Source organism: Agelaius tricolor, unplaced genomic scaffold, assembly GCF_023055355.1.
Source record: "Agelaius tricolor isolate 1412-34295 unplaced genomic scaffold, bAgeTri1.0.p SCAF_15, whole genome shotgun sequence".
In the NCBI taxonomy this organism is placed as follows: Eukaryota; Metazoa; Chordata; class Aves; order Passeriformes; family Icteridae; genus Agelaius; species Agelaius tricolor.
The window spans coordinates 8399348-8417379 of NW_027269275.1; the positions used below are offsets into that span (position 1 = coordinate 8399348).

At 38.8% G+C, this 18032-nt stretch overlaps 1 protein-coding gene across 9 annotated transcripts in view; it reads left to right on the plus strand.

The window, feature by feature from the left end:
• PHKB (phosphorylase kinase regulatory subunit beta) overlaps window positions 1-18032 on the plus strand; it is a 66979-nt gene that overhangs the window by 27020 nt on the left and 21927 nt on the right. For all 9 annotated transcript variants that reach the window (XM_071440338.1, XM_071440334.1, XM_071440340.1 and 6 more), the window contains 7 exons: window positions 54-251; window positions 825-882; window positions 2780-2857; window positions 4752-4910; window positions 7907-8001; window positions 14758-14813; window positions 14979-15072. In XM_071440338.1, the coding sequence (XP_071296439.1) occupies window positions 54-251; window positions 825-882; window positions 2780-2857; window positions 4752-4910; window positions 7907-8001; window positions 14758-14813; window positions 14979-15072 (738 nt within the window). The remainder of the gene's footprint in view (window positions 1-53; window positions 252-824; window positions 883-2779; window positions 2858-4751; window positions 4911-7906; window positions 8002-14757; window positions 14814-14978; window positions 15073-18032) is intronic.

The window sequence follows — 18032 nt, forward strand, 5'->3', positions numbered from 1 at the left end:
TAATTGTCAGGGATCTAATTAAATTTGTAATGTCATTTCTCCCTCTCCTACAGAATACTGATGCAGCTCTTCTGCCCTGCCTTAGTTATCCTGGATTTGCTTTGGATGATGAGGTTCTGTTTGGTCAGACACTAGATAAAATTATCAGGAAGTTGAAAGGCAAATATGGGTTTAAGAGGTTTCTGAGGGACGGCTACAGGACGGCGCTGGAGGACAGGACACGGCGCTACTACAAACCAGCGGAGATCAAGGTAAATCCTGCCCCCCGACCCCCAGCTCCTGCAGCCACCCTGCTCAGGGATTCCCAACGCCTCCAAGGCAAGGAGATGCCTGCTGGAATTTGCATCTGCAGTTTTCAGAGATTGCTAAGTCAGCATTGAGTCATTGGCTTGCTTTGTAATGAATGTGCTTCCATTTACATTTAGGGTACAGTTGATTTCACATAACAAATAAGGAAATTATTTATCATTTCACTTAATTTCACAGCTGACTACAGTCTGAGTGTGTGGAAAACAATTTTGCTTTTGATCACAGTATTTATCAGTTAAGGTTATCTAAATGAAAATTTATTTATATTTTTCCCTATAGTTTCTCTCTGAAAAATGAAAAGTAGATTATTTAAATATTCTGCTTGAGAACGAGCCACAGCAGATGTAAAGGCACAGTTAAAGTGCCCACAGAATTAAGTGATACTAAACATACTAAAATATTTTTGCATTCAAGTTTGCCTTTTGTTGCCAGGAAATTACTCTGCAGGATTATTCAGATATATATTTACTTAAATGAAAATGATAGAATGTCTGATGAATTTTTCTTCTTTGCAGCTTTTTGATGGCATCGAGTGTGAATTCCCTATTTTTTTTATTTTCATGATAATTGATGGTAAGTATAGCTTTACATTCCTGTTCCTTAAAGGCGTAAGAGAAATGAGCTTTTAGGGGAAAGATACAAAATTATTTTCCTGTCCTGCCAAAATAAACCATAATGCAGTGGCACTAAATATCTCATTGAGAGTTCTGCCTCCTGGCTCACAAAACCCCAAGCATCCCAACCTGCTATATTTCAGCATTTCTAATGTGAACTGTTTTAGAATATAACTTAGTAAGGGTTTGTTAAAAGCTTCAATCTGTGGCATTATCCTGCATTGCCTTTTAAGCCTGAAAAACTTTCAGATGTATCAGAACTTCACAGCAGCACGGGAAAGAAAAGGGAGGGAGAGCACACTGCCACACTCAATGTGCACGGGGCTTCTCAAGTTGAACATTGTGAGGCAATTCAATCAGAATTCAGAAGAGAGCAAAGGGAACCAGGAAAGGTTTAATTTCCTTCTAGCCACAATTTTTCACATAGTCGGTCTGATTGAATAATAAAACAAAATAAAAAAATTAAAACCAACAAAAACAACACTACCTCGGTCTTGACGTGAGGACAGGAGACACCAAAGGAGTTCAAGGGGTTAACTCAGGATGGAAGCAAGAACTTGCATAGAACAGAAGTCTGAATAAGAACATGAGTAGGGTTAAAATTGTCAAAAAGATTTTTAAATGGATTAAAATCTGTCCATCTTTTCTAGCACATTGAATGGTTTGCAGATAAAGACAGTGAGGGGCACAGAAATCTGCCATCAGCCCCAACTGCTCAGTGGCCACCCACAGATGAAAATGTTGTGTTTGAAGATATAATAAGGTTTCACAATTGATATTTCTAAAGAAATATTTGACATTTTTCAAAGAGTGAGGTCCAAAACTGAGGAGAAAGGCACTGACATTTAATGCTGCCCACTTGCAGTTTTGAGAACAAAAAGATAGTCATCTTCAACTGAGGCTAACAAAAGAATAGGAAAAGCATTTTACGCTTCTTGTATCCAAAAAACCCTAAAAATTACATACTTTGCATGTACTGTCCTTGTCCTTTTTGCATGGACCACACTTTTAGGAAATAGAACAATTGTATTAGTAGATTTTGTGCAAATAGCTCCAAATCCAAAAGCTTCCTTAATGCAAAATCTGGAATGTATCCCCAGCAATGGCAAAAAGACAAGGATGTGGGAGGAGCAGAGATTGCTCCAATGTCATGAGTATCCTCAAGTGTTTTGAAATGCTCAGTGTGTCACTTGAAACACACCTTTTTGTGTGCAAACTTTGATTGCATTTGTGTCTCTTGGTGATTGTAAATATTCTTGTGTATATACTCAGGAAGATTTGAAGATATGGTGAACAATACTTGTCAAGCTTTGGGCTTGGATGGAGTGTTAAAGAGCTATGGAAAGAAAAAAAAATTTGGTGGTTGAAGAAGGGAATGTTAGTATAAGATTTATAATGCCAAGTTTTCATCTAGCTTGTTCCACTTTGAATGTGAAAAAATATTCTGCTTTAAAACATCACCTTGCTTGTCAAATAGATCAGTTTTTTCTTTGATGAACAGAAATCGATTTTGTATTGTTAATATATATTACATTTAAGAACTTTCCATGAACTGGACATTACTCATGCTAGTATTTATCAGATTCATCTTGGGATATTCTGCTAAAACAGCTTTTAAAGGACTTTTAAAGGTAGTCCCAAACATATCAGTGTCTCCCTAAAAGCAGCATCAGGGAGTTGACTGTTGTGATCTACAGCTCAGTCTTTTCCTTTGTGTGAGCTATTTACTGTGTAGGCACTTAATAGGTAGTTTTGAAAAGTAAGCACTGGATGTTTTTTATTCCTCTTTTATGAACCTTGAGGTCATGGAAAAATTATTTCTTCCATTAAATCAATTATTGTTTGGTTATTTTTAGGCATTTTTAGAGGAAATCCTACACAAGTAAAGGAATATCAGGATCTTCTGGACCCTTTGCTTCAACATACACCTGAAGGTATTATCTGGAAATTGTTCTTCTGAAACAATTGTAGCTTTTTATTGACCTGAAATTGTAAAAATCCTGACTTTCCTATTAATGTATTAATTACTTTCCTAATGTATATTGTGGTCAGAGCAAATGAGAAGTAAGGACATCAACATGTCCTTACTTTTTCCTAGTGGAAAAATACTAATTCTAAAATAACCTCTTTTATGTAGATATATTGCATCACAAATTGTGATAATAAAAGTAACATGTTTCTGGAAACATCAGTAGCATTTTTCCAGAGAAATGTTACTTTAATTATCATAATTTATGTGATCCTAAAGTAAGATTTACACTGTGCCCACTCACTCCTCCCCTCATTCACCTCTGTTTCATTGTTTACAAAGTTCACTTCTCCTTTTCAGGCAAATATTAACTTCCAGCAGTCAGATTGTTTCAATGTCCCACCTGGACCCAGTTGAGAATTACTCTCATCATTCATTGTCACTTCATTTTGCAAGCTCTAAAAAATAATTTGGTATATGCGTGTTAAATTGTTTCTACCTTAGAGCTGGGAAAGTGGCTACATAATCATTTTATTATAAATGTTCTCTTTTTTAAATTGGGCACTTCAGAATTGTTGTGGCACTGCAGAAAAGGCTAGAGGTGGCCTACAGGCACAGCCATCCAAACTTCAGTTAAAAAAAGAAAAAGGCCATAAGTTTGAGTGGGAGGAAAAGAAATGGCCTGAGAACAGAACAATCCAATTTTAAAACTCAGCATTTAAGTCACCTGTTCTTACATCTGTGGTACAGTTACACAAGTGCATGCAGAATATGCCTTGTTCTTTAAACTTTTTGAAGTGAACTAATTTCTGTAAGGCAGTCAAACATTTCCTTACCAAATTTGCGTTATGTAGCAAATTTTTCTTGCTGGTTGTTGCTTTTTTCTGATTAATAATGAGTATGTGAAGGTTCATGCACACTAAATTAATCTTGTGGTTCCTTTTGTTGCATGTCATCACAAATGTCCCATCTTAAAATTTCTGGGTGTGTTTTGGTGCCTCACTCATTTGAATCTAATATCTGTAATAACTGTTGCTTTTCCTTTTTTTTCTCTTCTTCTTCCCAGTAATTTGGTTTTTTTCTAAGCAAATAGTAAGACACTACAGCTTTATTCTGTTTATCACCTGTTGTTTATCCAAATTAGTTCAGGAGTAGAGCAATATTAAGGTGGAATTCAATTATGCAGGAAGCATATTAATTTGCTTTTCAATTTCATATTATTACGTCAGTCATTTGTAATCATGTCTCTAAATTCCTGATGCATGTCCACTTAAAAACTTCTGAAATAAAGTTTAAAGTGATCAGCAATACCTGTGGCATAATTCTAGATACAAGGTATGTGTCTTTAGTAGAGAAGTCATGCCATTTTGTTTCATGATGTTTCAAGATTCAAGTGCTCATTTTAAACATTTGGTGAATAAAATTATCCACAACCAAGGTGACTCTTTTTTGAGCAGGAGTTTAGTTAGAAAGAGTTGTCTGATATTGAGCCTGTGTTAACTGGGGGCACAACACCCTGAGTGTTTCACTGGGACCTGTCCAAAAGCTTTCATGGCTTTTGGTTAAGACTTTCTGCATTTTCCTTCAGGTGCCTTCTGTTAGTTTTAGTTTGCACAGAAGGTGCTGCACAGACAACATACCTGTTCTGGGAAGAAGTTCTGAAGAAATGTCTGGTGAAATCCAGAGTAGTTTAACATTCCCTGGGATTCCTCTCTGAGATAACAAAGAATGACAATCTCTGTTCAAACTGTTACCGGGGTGCAATATTTCCTGCTCTGGATCCACCTCAGCTTTCCTAGGGGACTCCAATCAAGTGATGGCAGTGATATTTACCCTCTGGCTGTGCTTGCTGTCCCCAGGGTGCCCTGTTGTCCCCAAGTATTACTACGTGCCTGCTGACTTTGTGGAGCTGGAGCAGAGGAGCCCGGGCAGCCAGCGGCGCTTCCCCAGTAACAACGGGCGGGACGGGAAGCTGTTCCTGTGGGGCCAGGCCGTGTACATCATTGCCAAGCTGCTGGGTGAGAGCTGCCTCTGCACCCTTGGCCTGCCTTCCTCCTCAACCCAGACTGGCACTGCCTTTATCTGAGACAGATAAAAATTGCTTTGCAGTCTTCCTGGTTTATGCTGCATACTATAAAGCTTAGTGGAATATTTCATAGAGTGCTGAAAATCTAAGCATGATGACAGTTTTCTTTTTTTTCTGGCTTTCCCTCTTATTTCCTGTTCTTCATGACTGAATATATTAATGTGATGCTTTCTGGGTTAACTGTATCAGCTTCATCTGATACAGCTTCATCACTGTACAGATACACTAAAAATCATTGCCCCAACTGCAATACTCCTCCCCTTAACCCTGCTCTCCTCATGCAAACACCTATGAACTAACATTTCATTGTAAATGATTTATGGCATTTAATTCAAATTATTGACTGCTTAAGCAAGACAAGTTGAAACTTTGAGTAGTTGCAGTCTCAGAGAAAGGCAATGATTCATTCATCTGGGTTATTTTTACCCTTTTTCAATTGTATGAGCAATTGAATGTGTGTGTCAAAGTTTGACCAGTGAAGGTTGTTATAGTGAATTTTAGTCACAAACTCTCAGTCTCACTTGGAATGATTTTATAGGCTAATGCAAAAAGAATGTTTAATCCAGAAAAATCTTCACAGTTGGGTTTTTCCTTTAGTATTTCTTTCAGGAGAAAGACATGATCAGCAGTTACCTAGTAATCAGGAGTTCTGGAAACTATTTTTCTGTTAACACAGAAGGAAAACAGGTTGTTGGTAATAAAAATGAGAGAAATTTAAGAGGAGTTTAAAAATTCAGCAGTTGGCAAGAACAGTGGATGTATCTTTAGGTATAGAGGGACAGAATCTGTCTGGTACTCCACCTGTTTGGTTTTGCTGTATTCCTTGCAAAATACCTCTTTGTGCCAACACTTCAAAGTAAATGCAGGCAATCTCACTATTAATTAAAAAAAATAATTTATCTTATAGGAGTATTAGCCAAGTAATCCTCCCATGTGTATGTAGGTTGCTGTAGTAGTTCTGCTAGTATTGGTCTGATATTTGTGTGTTTCTGTACCTGCAGAATGCTGGTTAAATAAGTTCTATTTATAGTTTGCTAGCTGTTGTTTGTGTTACATAAACATTCTTGTGTTTCAGTTCTTTGCTGAACATTCTTACACACTGCTTTTTTATTTTATTTATTTTTAAATATTCTTTTTCAAAATATTCAAAATTTCAGTGCAATTTTTCCCTGCTTCTCTCGTAGTCTTTGGAGATCTTACAGCAATGTGTTCATCAGAGGTTGTTATATCAGGAACTCCATTTTTTCCTATTAACTCAGAGTTGGTAGATTCAATTTTGCTCCTTACTGTGAAAAGCTACTTGAATAACAATCTTGTCCTTGGTGAAAGTGTTTGTGTGTCTTACTTTGCTTGTTGGTTGTTGCTAATTAAGCGGAAGCCTGGCTCCAAATACTTTGATATCTGGGAAGGTACTGGTTTCCCATTTCATTATCCATTCAGAAATCATTGTGTTGCCTCCAGGGTATCAATTAATCTGTGTTTGTTCAGCCTCCTTGCTCGTGCTGTGGAGGCAGCACACAGTACCACCTTTGGAGCCCCTGCTGCTGTCTCTGGGCCTGGGCTCTGCCTCTTGAGGTCCAAATGTTTCTAAATGCAGCCATGTGAGCCTGAGTCAATTCTTACCCTCCCACAGAGGGGCAAACAGAAACAGTCAAAATCTTGATCTTGCTTACAAAAGCTGAGTAACAGAGTGCAAGTGCCTGTGTGTCACTGATGGAGGGCACATTTCTGCAACTGAAAAAATTGTTTATGAAGGAAAAAAGCATGTGTTTTGCAGGTGGTGATGCTGTTTTCCACAGAATTTCCTTCTTGCTTTGGATGAGGAGGTTTGTAAAACCTTTATGTTAAGGTCCCCATTTTGGAGCAAGGGAAAGGAATCCCTGGTATTCAGCTGTTTCATGCAACTGAAAATTCACTCAGTCTTCTGTTTAGTAGCTCACTTTGCTTTGTTTTCCCTTAGAGTTCTTGTATCTTGTTCTGTGGATCCAGTACTGCCTAGAACTAAGAATTTTAGCAATATTTTTATAGACCAAATGGATTAAATGTTGTCAGCTGCTGCTGATGCAGACAGGGAGCTAACAAAGGAATCTGCTTTTGCAGTCCAATACATTTGTACTTGTGATAATGGTGATGAATATTCACTAGCAGTTAGCTTAAGATTTGTATTAGTCTATTGATATATTGTGACTTACTCTGTGTTAGAAATCAGATCGAGTTTGGACAGTTTCCTGTCAAAATACAATTTTGGTAGGAGAAAGCTTATTTTAAGGGTATAATAGCTCATACTGGATTATGAACCTGTATTCAAGGAATTTGTTGAAAGTTTTTAATAGTGTATTTTTATTGGAGTGCTTTTTCAGGAGAAGGTTAAAATACTGGGGTTTTAGGTTTGGTGGGGTTTTTCTCCCCCATGTAAAAAAACTCCATGTAGAAACTGCTAGATTTCAAATATTTTTAATTAGATTTTTTCACAATTTCTTCCTGAATTACCCTATTGAGAGGTACCTTTGAAATCTCTTGTTCTTTCCAGGATTCAAGTCCTGTGATTACCTTGAGATAGAGGCTGTTTTGCTGGTTATTGAGTTTATAGTTAAAGCTCTAGAATAATTCCAGGGTTGTGGATTAAGAGCTTTGTAAGTGACTTGTGCTGTGGAGTCTGTTGTCTGCATATAATCTATTAACATATCTTTGTGAGCAAATAAAGGCTTGGGGTTTTATTCTACAGTGCTGTAATTAGCTGTAGCAAGAACAAAGCTTGAGTCATCCATTTTAAAATTAATAGAATTCTGAATTTTTCAGAATATGCTTTTATAAGTCATTGATCTAAAACAAAGCAGAACCAACTACAACACAAAAGCTGACATGTCTTTACAAAAGCTGCAGAAAGTACTGAAGTCATTCTGTATTTCTATTCTCATTTCCTTTCAGCTGATAAATTAGTGAGTCCTAAAGATCTGGACCCCATTGGCCGCTACGTGGCTCCCCAGGACCAGCGCAACGTCAGCATGAGGTTCTCCAACCAGGTCTGCATCAGCTTCCTATTCCAATATTGATATGGAAAATTTGTCATCTAAGTGCCATTCATGCTCCTCTAATATTGCAGTTAAAGTGCAAGGAAAATATTCAATATGGGTACATTTTCTGAATTGATGGAGGATTGCTTTCAAAAGGAGATTATAACATCTTCAGTTTTGAGGAAGTGATGAACATTTGCCTTCAAATTAAGTAATGCAGTCAAAATGATAGATAAAATGTAAATATAAATAACTGCTAATGAACAGGTATGTGTCTTGAGTTTTAAGTTATGTCAGGAAGGCAAGAATGAGCCTGCATTTCTTATTCCTTCAAAGTAATTTCAACTACAATATATTAATATTTTTTGTATTTAGAGCTCCTAAGAGCTATAAGAATGAGGGGCTTGGGGTTTTTTTTGTTTTTTTGGGATTTTTTTGGTTGGGTTTTGGGGGTGGTGATTTTTTTTTTTTGTTTTGGTTTTTTTTTCTTTTTGGATGGTTGATACACCATCCCTGAAGGTAGGTATTTAAAAGATGTGCAGATGTGGCATTTACAGACAGGGTTCAGTGTGGGTTTAGGAGTACTGGCTCAATGGTTGGATGACGGTAAAGGCCCTTTAATGATTCTGTGATTCCATGTGCTCCTGTATTTGGATTAAATGCACAGTAGGAATGAGTGACCAGGGATGGGGAATGCTTGAAACATGGTAATTCAAATCTGTGGTGAATGGGACTGCAGGATATGTACATGTCTGTGTGCAGGGGACTCCTTTAGTTAAACAGGTAAGAACTGTGGAAATGTGTAGCTCAAAGATGTGTTTTTATTTTTGTATAAGGAATGTGTATTTAAGAAGTTCCTTGTTCAGCATTGTGAATTTGTTACTGAAGCATAAAAGATGAAGTATTTATCTTAAGATTCACTCCAAGTTCAGAACTAAACAATGTTTTTCTTGTTCTATCCAAATGCTGCTTATCCCCTCAGTTTGCTCCTATTTCCTGTTTCCAAGGTAATCCATGTGCCTGGCTGTTGGTTCATTCATAAGGAGACTTTCATTGCTCACAGTGCAGCACTTGCCATGTCCTGTGACACAATGAAAGCTCAGTGATGTCCTTTGTTCCTGGTTTCTTTGTTTGTTCTACATCATGGGATTATGAATGTGACAGGACCTGGGGGCTGCTGCCCCTTTTGGGGTGCCCTCAGGAGGGGCCTGTGTTGAGTCAGCCCATCTGATTCCTCTTTCTTTGCTTCTTCAAACCAGTCAGTTTTAATATGCCACAGCTGAGCACTTTGAAGAAGATGAGGCTTTGTTCTGAAGGCACTCTGTGACTCATCAGGAAGTGTCTTAGCAGAAAAGCATTTTTACAACGATTTGGGGTCCCCAGTATGTGATAGGCCATTTCCAGATCTTCAGAGAGAAATAGCCTCTGCTCTGAGAGCTTCCCAAAAGTGATAATAAATAATGCAATGATCATTTATTTTCTCATGACTTAGACATTGAGGGCCACTTAGTGAGTCACTCAAGAACTTAGTAAAATGCAGCTACCCAGTAAAATTCAGCAATGCACTAGGGACTTTAAAAGTATTTCAAATGCATTGAGAATAACAGTTGCATTTTGATATTTTACTTCATCTTCAGACAGTGCATGAAGAAGGAAGGAAATTCTGAGCATGCCTATGTCTGCTGATAGCTGTGGTGATACTCCTTTGCCATAGAGGACTGTGGATGTGTTTCTTTGATATGTAAATGCCAAAACTATCCAAGATGTGGTACCCAGTGGGGGTTAGAAAGAAGGGATGCTCTCCTGAATTAGTGGGAAATGGAGACTGTGGCCTCAGGCCTTTGGCATTGCAGCCAGGAGGTTGTGGGATTTCTTTGGGGTAGTTTGTATTGAAACAGCTGCTGCAGTATTTTGGGTGGCTTTACTGCTACAGTATCAGGGCTAAATATTTCTTCATGCAGATGTCAAATGGGTCTTTGTTAAGAGAAGGTTAAAGATGCCCTGACATGACTCAGGAGAGCTGTACCAGCAAAGGTCTTCAAGTTCCAGACAAGAATCTTGAGTTTGGCTTTTTTAATCCATGTTTTAGATTTGCTTAACCAGTTTGTCTGAATATTTGATTATGCCATTTTATCTAATTGAGCTAATTTATGCAAAATCAGTATCATATTTGCCTTAAAGTGCAGGGAAAATGACTAAAAATACCATACAAAATGAGAGCACAGCACATCTTAATGATGTCTTTAGAAATCAAAAGTACTTTCTTCTCTTTAATGATGTCTTCTCTTTTCCATATAGCTAAGGAATTAGTCAGTTAAATAGAACAGAAAACTATTTCCATTTGTATTAAATTTTATTCCTGTAAGCAATAAACAAGGATATGTAAACATTTCAGAAGCCTGTGTATATAAATTTTGTTGTGATACTGCATTTTGAAAGGAGATGCACCAAAAAGAAGCCTTTTTAAATTTTTATTTGAAGCTCTGTGCTAAGTAAATATTTCTTCAAGAAATATGTATTCCATGTAGGCATGCTTTTATTTTGTGGTTGCATTGATTATAAACTCTAAACACTTGCCACTGAATAATGTGATTAATTTAATATATTTGTGGCTTTGGTCTCACTACAAAAATATATCTGATACCCTCATAGTAGTGTAGATTTAAGCAAGCAATGGAAAGTATTTCAAATATTCCAACCTTATTTTTACAGCTTAGAAGCATCAATGAAGAATTAGGTAGAGGAAAGTAAGGTGATATAGACTTCCAAAGGTAAAAGTGCTATGAAAACTGTGTATATAACTATGTATAATTACAGTGCATCAGAAAATCAGATCAAGGACAATCTCATTGCTTGTAGAAAACTGAGGTGTCAAATGAGCAGTACACCAGAACCATAATGGCTACCAGTACTCATTTTGTGTGTTTATAGTTTGAAGGAAATGTTGTTTCACCTAATTCAATGCCAGAAGCTGTAATTTCCCACTTGGAGGGGGCTGTGTCCATATGTTGTTTCTTGGGGGAGTGCCAGGTGGTGCTGGAGCAGGGCTGTGTTTGCTGGGCTCAGTGTGTGCTCAGAGCCCACTGGGGCACTCTGGGTGTGCTTTGCACTCCTAACTCCCTCCAGGAGTTCCAAAGGAATGGAACCATCCATCCTCCCTTTACTTTGAAAGGAGATACTGCAGGATTCTGCTTCAGGGAGACTCTTTTGAGCCTCCTCTTTAGTGCTCCAGATCCAGGAGATTCTAACTGGGTTGGGGTTGTTGCATTCTCCTTGGGAGGATGTGGTGTGGGAGAGGATCTGGATGGTAACAATAACATTTGAGAGTGAGGTAGGGTGGGGTTTTCTGGAATTGTTTTGTATTTTACTGGCACATGTGAAAGCTGATTTATTGCTGTCTTGTGTAAATTTCATCTTTAACAAAAAATCATAATCTGACTAAACTGCCAGAGTAGGATTATTTCATGTTCTCAGTTAAGTTGAAACATGTGTTTAGGGTTACAATTAATTAGCTGGATTCTCTGCCTGTGATGACTGTATTCTTTTAATGTTTTGCTGTGTAGAGTTAATAAGCATTTGTAAAGATTTCATTTCAGGTACAGGGAATTAAGATTAATGCCTAGTGATGAAGAGAATTGGGAAGAGAGTAGTCAAAATAAAAGAATGTGTATTTTTTTATTTATTCAGGGAAATAGATAACATGTAAATAAGGAACTAAAATTATTACTTCTGGATAGACTGAGATATTTTAAGATTTTTATGTTTAGGATTAGACCATGTCTAATTTGGATGGAGCCATATTGGATGGTTTGTTTTGTCATGTTAATTGTCAACATGTTCATGCTTTCATTCCCTTTAATAAAATTGCCTACCACAGTTAACACAGTTCTAAACCTGCCAACTGTTGGTTGGCAATTTGAGGCACACACATGTGCTGTGTTTGATTTCAGGGGCTGGTGTGGCTGTGCCAGTGGGCACAGGGTGCTCAGCACTGCCAGGAGCTCCAGTGGGCACAGGGTGCTCAGCACTGCCAGGAGCTCAGCACTGCCAGGAGCTCAGTGCCAGTGGGCACAGAGTGGTCAGCAGTGCCATGAGCTCAGTGCCAGTGGGCACAGAGTGGTCAGCACTGCCATGAGCTCAGTGCCAGTGGGCACAGGGTGCTCAGCACTGCCAGGAGCTCAGCACTGCCAGGAGCTCAGTGCCAGTGGGCACAGGGTGCTCAGCAGTGCTCAGTGGTGCCCTGGGACAGCTGGGGTGTGGCTCAGGAGCAGGCAGGGGTCATGGGGGTGCAGTGCAGCCCCTCCTGTTGTGAGCTGTTCCTGTTTGCCTCTCCTCTCTCTGTGTGCTTGGGAGGCCCAGTGGGTGCCATTTCCATCGAGGCTCTCCAATGCTCTGCCTCCTTTCTGACATGCTCAATGAATGGGGTTTTTTCAGAGTTCTGAGGTTTCCTGGCAGTGTAAGCAGAAAGGCACAGTGATAACATCTGTGCAGTGAGAGGCTGACACTGAGCTGCTTTCTCTCCTTGTGCCAGGAACGGAGTCAGGGATTTTTCCCTTTATCCTACCTCCAGCAGTTTATAACCTTGTTAAAAACTGATTTTTTTTTTAATTTTTCCCCCTTCTTTGGGAGAGGAAGAACAACTAATCAGTCTTCTATCTTGTTCTTCTGAAGTATATTTATCATCTGCACAGCATGCAGAGTACAGCTGAAACCAATCCTTCTGCCAAGGATCCAAGGTGGCAACACAAGGCAGGAGGGGGAGCCTGGGCAGGGGGGCTGTCCTGGCATCTTGGGGAGACAGTGATGGATGTTGTGGGAACAATACCTGAGCTGGCCTTATTAGAAATGAGAAAGCTAAGTCATTAAAATGGAATTTTTAACAAGAAGATTTATTTAGTGGAATATTCAGCAGTTTAATACTTTTCCGTATCTCTTTTTTTAAAATACACAGCAAATACTATATAGCACAATCATCACTGGAAAAGGTGACTTCCTTTTTTTGAGTGTTTTATCTATTAATTTGATCTGTGTTTCTCTAGGTCACTACTTGTGATCCTCCAGGCTGTGACATGTCAAATGACAGTGACAGTAACCTTCTGTTTCATGTTGCAGCAATCCTGTAGTTGTACTGCAATGATAGTTATATTTTTTCCACAATACTTTCAAAGGTCTAGTAGTTTTTCACACAGATTTTGTGTTGTGTGCCAGTTGTGCTGTAGCTGCATTTATGTAGTTCTGGCCTGTGTTAGCACCACCATTTATTGGCTGCTGTAAATGAATCCTGTCCTTGGCTGTGTGTGAGAGTCAGAACTCATGGATTATGTACAATTTACAGGCTGTGCTTACACAGTCCTGCTCAGCTCTTCAGGGAGAGGGGAACTGAGTCTGAGCTCAAAGACACTGCCCAGGTCAGATCACAGGCTGCCTGCAAATCATTACTCTTGCAAGGGCCTCTCTCATTTTCAGGTTGGGGGGCTTCTGCTTTTTGTTTTATACACAATGATTATGGCTGAGCTTTGGGTTGAGTTTTCCTACTGTTTGTATAAATACAAGTGATAGCACAATGATCTTATTCTGAGCAGGAAAGTCTAATGTTGCTTGAACTTCTGACTGCTTCTAGTCTCTTTGTGCACATACTTCCATCAGAAACTTATTTCATGTGGCAAAAAGTCCAGAATTTTTAGTGTAAATGTAGTGCTGACAGACTTCTGGGAAAAAGTTACCAAGAATTTCTTCTGCAAATCCCTAAGATCTTTATTGATATGAAGGCTCACAGCTCACAGCTGCCTGAGCAAGCAAGTGTTCCCTCTGAACTTCTCATTCTAAATCAATGTCTATCCCTCTATCATCACAAAAAATGCTGTCTTTTATACAATTGATAGAAGATGTGTTTAACTTCTGTCATTCATGTTCTGGTAGTTTCTAGACAAAAGCAGACAAAAGCATTTTAGCAATGGAAATGGGAGCTGCTCTTAGTTGTGCTGTTCTACAGTCAGTGAATGCCAGAGGAGTGAACAAGGACCAGGGGGTTGTTCACAGCTCATTCTGCCAGAGACAGCAAAGGTGAATTGCCAGATTGAGACCCAGGGAGTCAAGTCAATGATTTCACCCCACATGTTGAATTCACTCCTATTTGCATGGTTTCCTGATGAAAAATACTGGTATTTATTTCAAACATGAAGTGTCAGTGTAATAAGCGGTGCAAGGAAATGCAGCTGTCTCCAGTAAATGTAATATGTCTTTCATGTCACTGAAGAGCAGCTGTGTGATGACAATTTTTCAGAGTAAAGGTTTGAAGTTATCAGGTCATTATTTCTCAGTGAATTTTGTTGTTTAGCCAAAAAGCTGAATAATTTCACTCATTACAGAAATATTTATCAAAACATTAGGTCATATCAGGCATCTAGGAGATCTATTGATTGGATAAATTCCAAATTTTTGTATGGAATAGAATGTTTTCCTTATGTAGTTCTTCTTAATTAAAGAAACCCCCTAACTAATCCAAGCAGTGTAATTATTACCAGAAATCTGTTTATTACCAATTCTCCAAAACGTGTCTTGCAGAGTATTATTGGTAGGACAGGCTTCCTGGAGTCTTAAGATTTATAAATCTTTCAATTTGCTCACACCATAAGAAAAAGCAATGCAGACAGTGCTGTCTGTCATAGTTGTGGATTGTTTGAATAGCCATTGTCCTTGGTCATACTATTTTGAATAAAATCTTTAGTTAGCAATGCCAGTAATGATTTTGTCATTATTTTGCAGGGTCCCTTAGAAAATGATTTGGTGGTCCATGTGGCCCTGATAGCAGAAAGCCAGCGGTATGTATTTACTTTGGTTGAGTACCTGTGTTTTAAGGAAGGGTTGAACAATACATCTGAAATGGTATAGAATAAAATGCTGCTACTTGTATACATCTGCTGGCAAGAGAATTATTGAAACTATTCTGTGATTTGTCATTAAATGTATCTGTATTTCATTTGTAGCCTGCAAGTATTTCTGAACACCTATGGAATCCAAACTCAGACTCCCCAGCAGGTGGAACCCATTCAGATATGGGCTCAGAAAGAACTTGTCAAAGTAAGGAATTCTGCATTTAAAATTATTTATCCATCTGTGTATTTCTTTTACAAAAACAAGGATATACATCAAGCTCTTAGCCTTGTATCTCCCTAAGCTGATGTTTACATATTTCTGTCCTCCTAAAGCAGTTGCAGGGTGTGCTGGCACTGGAAGTTACAGATGCCTGCAGCTTTCAGGGAAATGTAGGAGCCCACATGTTCTGTATTATCTGATTACACTTATTGCCTGAGCCACTTTCAAAGTCTAATGAATGAATAATAAAATTTTAATAACATTAGTAGCTTGGTAAACTGAACGAATCTTGATGGAGAAACAAGCAAGTGAGCAATAGTCAAAGAAATGGATTAAGGCAGTAGGCATAAACCATGATAGGATTTCATAGTGCAGCCCTGGAACAGGCAATATCCACATCTCTGTCACTGGTTTCCCTTGGATTGACTATAGCCAGGAAGTTTTGGGTTTGAAATCCTTTTTGGTCCACCCCTTTAGCTGAGCACATTTAACATAGCATAGTTAGAAATTAATGGGATGAAGGATCATCTTCAGCATCCCCTTCATCCTCCCTGAAGGCTTTGTTTTCTACTGGGGCAAGGAGTCTCCTGAGGGACAATCACATCCTTCCATCCTTCCAGGCCTGGGCTGGCCCTGCTGGTCCTGGCTCTAGGTCAGACACAAAGCTCCTGCTGAAGCTGTGTTGTGCAAATGGTGTCACACAAGAGTGATGAATGTCTGGGGCAGTGCAGTGACAACTTCTGTTTGCCAGCCCCATTGTAGAACAGGTCACTGTGTAGGGCTCTCCCTCAGAAATCAGGTCACATGGCCAATGCCACGATGCATCAGGAGTCTGTAGGACACAAAGAAAAAAGTCAACCCAAAACTAGAGAATATAGCAACATATTTTGGGTTTCTTAAGTTTCTGAGGATGAAGGATGTGCTAAACCTGGCTTATTCAGAAAAATGCTTGCCCCAAATAACAGCTGCCACTAACACCTGAGAAGGACTAAAACAGGGGCAAGAGAAAAAGCTGTGTTTCATTTCTAAACCCATTTTTACTCACTAGCTTTCATGATAATATATTCCAAAATATGTTCTCTTTGTCTGTATCTGTCCTGAAATTCTGTACTGAAACTTTGGTTTAACAAATGAATACTCCATAACTTTACTATAGAGGTATACATTGTCTCTCTGTCATCCATCACTTTTTTGGTTTCCCTGCCAAAAAGATGAGACCTTCATTAAGTTTTATTATTATCACTTAAATTCCTATCTATAGAAAAGTCTGCTTTAGGATTTATTTTTCTAAAGCTGTTGAGACATCTGGCAATTCTGACACTTCCTTTATCCTTATGATGGGTAGGTACAGCTGCCTCATCAAAACTTACTTTGTAAAGGAGTGCCATGAAAATATTAATTCACCTGATACAAAACCTCTTCTTAATGGGCTTCTAATACAGGCTCTGCCAGAGCTGTGAAGTAAAGAGAGTGTTTGGGGTGTTATGAAAATTGGGGTTTTATCTTGGGGCTTCTGCCAATAACCAAAATGAGCCAAAAAGCAAAGAAACAAAAGCTCCTGGCAGTATTTGTCATCCTTTGAGGGGAAAGGAAGCCAACAGTGGAACAATCAATGTATTTTGGGGAATAGAAGGTTGATCTGTGGAAAATACGGATCTCAATATTTCCTACTCTGATGCTGTCAGTTCTAAGGAGTATTTAATTTTATAAGAAACTTTTGAACTGCTCTAGTAGCACATGATAACAGTTTAAATCTCTAGACTTATGAACAAGCATGTGTTCAAAAAAGTGCTGTAAAACAAATGGATGGGGACTGAAAGTAGAACTTGAAGTCATGTAAAGATATCCAAAGTGGGGACAGTGGGGAAAAGAGAAGAAAGAAAAGAGAAGGAAGAGATAAACAATAAAATGGGACAAGATACATGTAATACATAGGAAAAAAGTACATGTGGAGTGGAATTACAGCACAGGAGAGGAGCAGAACACCCCTGGGCATGGACTGAGAGGAGGAGAGGGAGCACAGAAACAGATGGTGTGCAAGACAGCTGCATTTTGGGTCATGCTCATAAATCAACCCCACAGCCCAGTCTGCTTTCACAGCCATTTCTTGCTATTAGCAGCTTAATAATCCAGAATGGAAGAGCTTTTTAATAAAAAACCCAAAGGTGCTTGAAGCAGCTGGACTTGAATGAATTGTGCCTGGTGCTGCATCTGAGCTTTGATTGTAACAGATCAGGCTGGAGAGCTCTCACTAGGGAAGGAACCTGCTGCAGTAGCCTGTGTGCCCACAGGGGCCTCAAGCTACAGAGCCCTCAGGGAAACAGACAACATTGCAATGCTAATGCAGCTCTGCTTTTGTTAAGAAAACGTTTCATGTTCTGCATTCCAGCAAAATAAAGGTCCTTTAGGTATTAACTGGCCCTGTCTACTGCCCTTCTTCCAATCTCCCTCATTCACCACAGCAGAGGTTCAGCATTGTTTGTTATGCACAGGTTTGAAGGCTATCAGTGCTCTATGTCTCCATCCTTGCCCACTTGAATCCAGTTCCTTACTCTGGATCAACAGGGCTTGTGGGTAATTTTGTTTATTTTCTTTTTTAAATAGCTCTTGGTATTAGTGCAGAAACAGGATCAGGAAGGCCCCAAGCTGACAGCAATAGAAAGCTATTGAGTGTAATGTTTGTTCAAGTGTTTGCTTTCTTTGCTTCTGAATTATCTTCCTATAACACAAAAAAAGATTGAACTTCAGAAAATGTTCAGAATTCTGAATATTCTGCAGTAATGGTGGGTTCCTTACCTAAAACAGGCCAAGTAAGGAAAAATTACATCTTTCAGTCAGGTTTAACTGATGCATTTATACTGTATTGCTCTCAGATTAGTTGTTTTCTTATGGTTTTATACTGATAAAATGTAATAAGTGAAAATTATTTTTGCAAAATTGTATCA